Raw genomic sequence first — 6865 nt, forward strand, 5'->3', positions numbered from 1 at the left:
TGGACTAGTAAACAAGACTTTCCCGGAGTGTTGGAAGGAGGCGAAAGTTGTGTTATTACCGAAGAGCACAGATGAAAGAGGAAATGACGTATAGACCATTGAGCCAACTGAACACAACGGGAAAGCTTGTGGAAAAGATGCTGGCTGGCCGCAGAGTGAGCAAGGTTGAGGAAGGCTTGGGCATAAGCCCAAATCAATATGGCTTCTGGAAGGGGAGATCCACCGTTCAGGCCATCAGTAAGGTGATTAATTGGGCCGAGGAGTCTAGAAGAGGTACTTGGCGAACTAGACAGATTCCATTAATGGTATCACTTGACGTGAAGAATGCATTCGGCACAATAGCATGGAGACACATAAATATGGCCATGGAAGAGAAGAGAATCAGCTCATACATGCGGAGACAAATTGAGGAATATCTCAATGAAAGAAGGTGTAAGATTAGTACACAAGAAGATGAAGTACACTTCAATATGTCAGGTGGTGTGCCGCAAGGTTCAGTTCTGGGCTCATTACAATGGGTCCTGGTCGTTGATGGCATACTTAGTTTAAGGTATCCAGAAGGGGAACAGCTTATTGCTTATGCTGATGATTTAGCTGTGCTCGTACAAGCTAAACAATGGAAGAAGTTAAAGATAAGACAAACCTGTCACTAGAAATAGTAGCTAGATGGTTGCGTACAAGAGGGTTACAATTATCTGTGAATAAGTGTAAATATGTCAAGTTCACCGGACGAAGGGTACTAGAATCGGTTGATATACACATCGATGGTCACAGAATAGAGGAAGTACAGATGCTAAAATATTTGGGAGTCACATTGCAGAAGAACTGTCGTTTTACAGAACATGTTTTAAAAATATGTGATAGTGCAGAAAGAATGATGAGAAATTTGAATGCGTTAATGTCAAAGGAGAGAGCACCAAGGGCTTCAAAGAGAAGAGTTCTTGCGTCGACAGTGACTTCTGCAATGTTGTATGCCGTTCCGGCATGGTGGTCAGCATTCATTATTGGAAGGAATAGAGATAGAATGAAGAAGATACACAGAGGTGTACTCTTAGGAGTTGTATTAGCCTACAGAACGGTCTCTTATGAGGCCCTCCGTGTCCTTTCTGGAGTTTTCCTATAGATATTGTCGCTAAATACAGAGTTGAGAAATACTTAGGCAGAACAGATAATGAAGTAAAATAAGAGATATGTAGCTTATGGCAGCAAAGATGGCTGGATGCAGGGGTAGCTAATTGGACTAGATTATTAATACCTGACATATTTATATGGACAAGTAGGCGTCACAGTGAAATGGATTATTATGTTACAAAATTTTTGACAGGGCATGGTTGTTTCAATGCATATCTTCATAAAATTGCCAAAAGAGATCAGCCTATATGTATGTACTGTGTAGAACAAGATGATGTTGAGCATACCATTTTGAGGTGCCACAAATGGCAGGAGTTAAGGCAGTATGCAGGTATTAGAGGGAAAATGCCGAAGGAAACAGTTGATTATATGCTTGATAGTCAGGTAAAATGGAAAAAGGTTGCTGATTACATAAGAACAGTTTTAAAGCAAAAGAGCATAGATGAAAGAAATATGGGGTACTAGTTTGTTAAGTGGGGTGGACAGCCTCAGCAGTGAGAGCCAGCATGCTGAGGTGTGCTGGTTTCAATGATCTGCTGAGGACTCCTTGGGTGTGCTTGGTAAGAATAAAAAATAACAAAAGATCCATGGGCCACACAACGGCATTGAGGTATGGTGTGGTGCCATAAAGGACAAAAATGAAAGAAACCTCAAAAGAGCCACCGGTTAGCCCGACCTGCCATGCCGGTATATTGCCGGTAGGTGGGGAGGTCTAATTAGAGTAACGGACACTCTCCTGAGTGGCGTAATACCATCAAGTCGGTCCGACCCAGGGGAGTAGAGGAAAAAAAAAATTAGGTCTGACCAAAGCAATATTGGATTAATTTCCAATGAATACTTCTTTTATTATTTTATCTTATTTCGTAATTTGTTTATTTATTTATCTTCATTTTCATGTTTTTATTAATTTACATGTTAATTATTAAATTTTCATTTTTTATTTATCTTTTTTAATTTTTTTTTTATTTAATTATATATTTTCCATTTTGTTTATTTTAAGCTTTGTTTTTGTATTTATATCTACTTTTAACTTATTTTTTTGTACTACTGATGGTTTGGTTTGAAAATGTAGTAAGATTCCATAATTAAATTTTAATTTTTTCTAATTTAAGAATGTTTGATCGCTTTGTTTGTATAATAAACGTTTAACAAAAATCTTTTGAACGTTTTCTTGATTTCACTTAGAATGCTTTTACAAAAAATACTTTTAAAACTACAACAAACTTCAATTTAATGTAATACCAAATGTGGATGACCGAAATAATCCAAAAATTCACCTTCTGATTTCGTCTTAGACTTGTTTTTAACTGCACTTAGCTACTGTAAAAGATATTTATTATACCTCATAATAATGTACTTCAACTGACATGGTCTTATATAAAATTCTTAAAAAAGCAATTTTACTGATTTTAGAAGTAAGTAAATAGTAGTCATTATTACATCGTTTGATATAGTCAGTAGTTTATAAAATAAACCTGTTACGTTAACTGACGGATAATAATTTATTTTCAATTGATGTCGCAAAGTTATATGTAACAATCTGAAGAGTAACTTCCTAGTCATTTTATATTTGATAGTTATTACAGAAAATCTTTTTTATCTGTATTTTGCTGATAACGAACGCCTTTGATTTTTATAATAGTATATAATACGGTTAACAAAACTTGTCACTTCCATGAAACGTTACGCACAAAACTGAAAACGTCTCCTTTTTTTATGTACCCATAAAAGGTTTTTATTTACAACAAACTACACTTTTTTATATTTTACCTACCTAACATTTTATAAAATTATATACATATATATATATATATATATATATATATACACGGGTAAATCACTACCGTCAATACCACTGCTATCCCTTAGAATAATAAGCATTCAAGCTACGCTTTTTTGAAAAAATAATTTAATTTCCCGTACTTTTTCATTCGACCAAATGTACACTGATAATGGCACATTAAGAAATGTAGTAATAGAAATTCACGTCCTATTTTAAATCCTATAAGATGACATCAGCACTAGATATTCATCAAAAGGTTGTATAATAAAAATCATAACTCACAGAAAAAGCAACTCTGCTGATTATTGACGATTGACATTCATATGTTTTACTAGCAAAGCCATATGAAAAACTGAGAGAGATTATGAAAAATACAACTTGATTTTTTATCATATTAAAAACAATGAACTTAATAAACAAAACTATTTCTTATTAGAAAACTTATATCTCGATATTTTGAAATAGTCATTTCAATCGAAGATAATAAAAATGATAAGGCAATACAATCTTTGTGAGTCAATACTAACATCAACCAACTAACATTTGTCGTCGAAAATAAGCTGATTTCAAAGTCGAGAGATTTTAGGTTTAAATCCTATTAAAGGTAGTTGTTTTTATTCGGATTTGAATACTAGAAATTAAAAAAATAATAAATTTTATTGTTACTCGATTTTAAACCTTTAAACTCGAAATTTCAAAAAAATTACCTTAATGTGTACTTATAACTAAGAAAATCAATAATAAATATACCGTGAAATTTGATTTTTAATCTTTATGAAATTTGTATAAACAAATAAATTTTTCATTAATTTATCTTAAGTAGGTTTTACTGGACGTTGATTATGAATTACTCAGTACAAGTTCTTTTGTATAAATAGATTACTAGTTATGAACCCAGAGAAAACAACAAAAAAAGAATTAAATTAAATGCCTGGAAAATAAACCACCGGTTAAGCTGTAAAATAAAGAAAACCAAGGCTAATTTTGAAATGGAAAGTTAAGTTTTTTTTATTAAATAATATTTTAGCACCTTTACGGATGGTTAACATTAATGCTAGAACGTAAAATAAAGCTTATTAAAAATTTAATTCTATATCGTAGATAATTCAACGCATCACTACAAGTTTAATTTATAAAATTTAGAAAGAATACTAAAAAGAAATAAATTGAAATTTTAAATGTGTACAAAAAGATTTAACAAAATTATGAATTTTATAATACCATGATGATGATTACAGCAAGACAAAATGAGAAAGGACAATTTATTATTAAGAAAACGAGAATAATGTCACTTTTTATCAGATAATCTTCTTCATATCCCTAAAAAAAAAAAATAATTTCTAAACCTAATTAAATTAACTGGGATTTTTTTTTAAATTCAGAGCTGGTAAAAATAGTAATTCAGAAATTATGTTTTGTGTACTGTATATAAATAATTTTGTGTTGCTGTTCAGATCAAAGAATAATATTACAACAAGTTTAGAATTAAAGTGGAATTTCTGAAAATATTATATATTTCTTATAGATTCTTTACATGAATTTTTTTTTAGAGTTCAATTTTTTGCAATTTCCTTTTTACTGATGAATTAATTTGCCACAGGAGCTTACAAAGAAGCTTGTGCATGCAAATATTATAGTGGAAATTTGTAATGTATGAAAAATGCCAGGACTGCACGGGATACGAACTCGGACGTCCGGATAAAAGGCTGAGATGCTATTACTCTGCCACAGGGATGAAAAATTCTATTTATTAACAATTTAAATTGGTTTACAGATTAAAATGTGTTCTTTCATTCCCAATTTATTGAGTTATGCAACAATTTTTTGTTAAACTATATGATTAAACTTTTTTGATAAATATAAAATTTATTATACGATTTGTTTCAAAATCTTGTGAAAAAATTAAAATTAACATTGTTAATTTCATCGAAATTAACATCGAAAACATTCATCGAACTAACACACTATCAAAGAAATGTATGAAAGTATTGATTATCGATGAAAATTATTCTTTTCAACACAGAATAAATACGCGCGCGCGTGTGTGTGTGTGTGTATGTAGTGAATGTAGAAAATCCTATGACTCAAATATTCAAGTAAATAAAACAAAATACGACTTCCGAGTTAGGGAAAATACATGCTACGAAATTACTACCCGCTGTAAATTCACTCATGTAAAATGTACAGGACTATATAAGAAAATATTGAATTTTTCCATATACAGTCTTAAATCAAAGCAATATTATTACACGACATGATTCAGCTTTATAAATACAGTGTACTATATACAAGTATTGGTTAGTACGTATATATATTATGTATGCAATTAGTAAGTTAAATTTAACTTCCTAAAGAGTATTCAATTACTGCGGAAGACACTAAACAAAATGTAAGGCTGCACACGAAAATACTGTATACATTGTTCACATATTTTCTCACTGATAATTTATTGTATAAAAATCGTAAATGAATGAAAAATACAAACGGCTATCCTTATTACGAATACTAAAAAATATCATTGTTGTGTTGTATATAAAAAACGGTTCAGTTCTAAATTCAAGGACTGTGTTTTTAAAAGTTTTTCAAATAAAATAAAAACAATATTACAAATTATAAAAAATAAAATAAAAGGTGAAGAATAATTAGCTCTTTCGTAAAACAAAACTGAATTTAATTTCTTTTGATGCAAGTAGTCAACCATTTTTCTATATTTCACCGCGGGAAAACCCGACTGTGTTGCATCATCTTTTGAGTCAACGAATCGTCGAACAAATTCAATGTTATCTGTAACTTGAATTAAAGTTGGGGCGTATGCAAGGTAGTTTATCATTGTCGTTATCCGAATCAATTTCTATGATGTCATTCTATGATGTTAATCGTATTGATTATAATGTCTTCGTCAGTAGGGTATTCGCCTACTACAAAGTTTTCGTCTGTAGAAACATAATCCCGAAAAGTTGTATCTCTGGGTACTTGTAAAACATCGGCAACTGACTGCCATTCATTATCACAGTCATCATCATCACCATTATTGTTGCTAGAACAAAGGTTTTTACTGTTAGTTTGTTCACATTCCAACAAAATAACGGTTTGTGGGTTTTTAAATCGAACTTTTTTAAAACTATAAAAATTGTGATGATGCTCAGTTAAATGTTAAAATAATGATGCTCAGTCACGTCATTCAAGATGATAATTCCTGAGGGAAAGAGTTTGGATGTGCTGGGAAATTATCAAGAAATAGAATAATCTTTCAATTTTTCGAATGATAGTAATGATCCAATTTGAATAAGCATTTTTCGAAGATTTCACTAGTAACCCACGCTTTTCTATTGGCTTCGTACTGAATAGGCAAAGATTTAACGTTAACGAAACAACGTGTTTTTTTTCAATTTACCAATTAAGAGAGTTTTCAAATATTCTGTCCCCGACATGTTCGCGCCTAAAAGAACTGTGACGCGGTCTTTACTTCGTTTCCCACCATGGCATTTATCACTTTTAAAAGTTAAAGTTTTTTTCAGGTAAACATTTATAAAACAATCCAGTTTCGTCAGCTTTAAAAATATCCGATGGTTTTATGTGCTCATAATTTCTTTTAGCGTACTGTTTTCCACATATTACAAACTTCATTTACATTGGCACTTTCACCACAAACATTTTTAAAAATTATTGTATCCCTATCTAAACTTATTAAGCAACCCACACTAGCTTTGAAATCCCTAAAATTGAACTGTCTAGCAAAGTACTCGGTTTTTTCACGTAAAATTGGTTCACTGATAGGTAAATTTTGATCGCGACTGTTTTTAAACCACTCTAAAACGCTTTTTTCAACATACGTAACGCCTGCGTTACGTAGGCTACGATCTTTCAAAATTTTTTCACGGTTTTTGCAAATCGTAAGCGTGTTGGACGGTATACCGAATTCCGATGCGATCACGTTTTTCTTCTTTTTCC

General features: G+C 31.4%; 1 protein-coding gene across 1 annotated transcript; it reads left to right on the forward strand.

The window, feature by feature from the left end:
• The first annotated feature begins 790 nt into the window (after positions 1 to 790).
• LOC142332743 (uncharacterized) lies at positions 791 to 1123 on the forward strand. Its single transcript, XM_075379355.1, has one exon. It carries the CDS (start codon positions 791 to 793, stop codon positions 1121 to 1123), a length of 333 nt encoding a protein of 110 aa, XP_075235470.1.
• Positions 1124 to 6865: the final 5742 nt, after the last annotated feature.

This window comes from Lycorma delicatula, chromosome 12, assembly GCF_047948215.1.
Source record: "Lycorma delicatula isolate Av1 chromosome 12, ASM4794821v1, whole genome shotgun sequence".
Lineage (NCBI taxonomy): Eukaryota > Metazoa > Arthropoda > Insecta > Hemiptera > Fulgoridae > Lycorma > Lycorma delicatula.

What these genes read in the sequence shown, in the direction of transcription:
- LOC142332743 (XM_075379355.1), top strand. Translation starts at nt 791, where the DNA reads ATGCTAAAATATTTGGGAGTCACATTGCAGAAGAACTGTCGTTTTACA.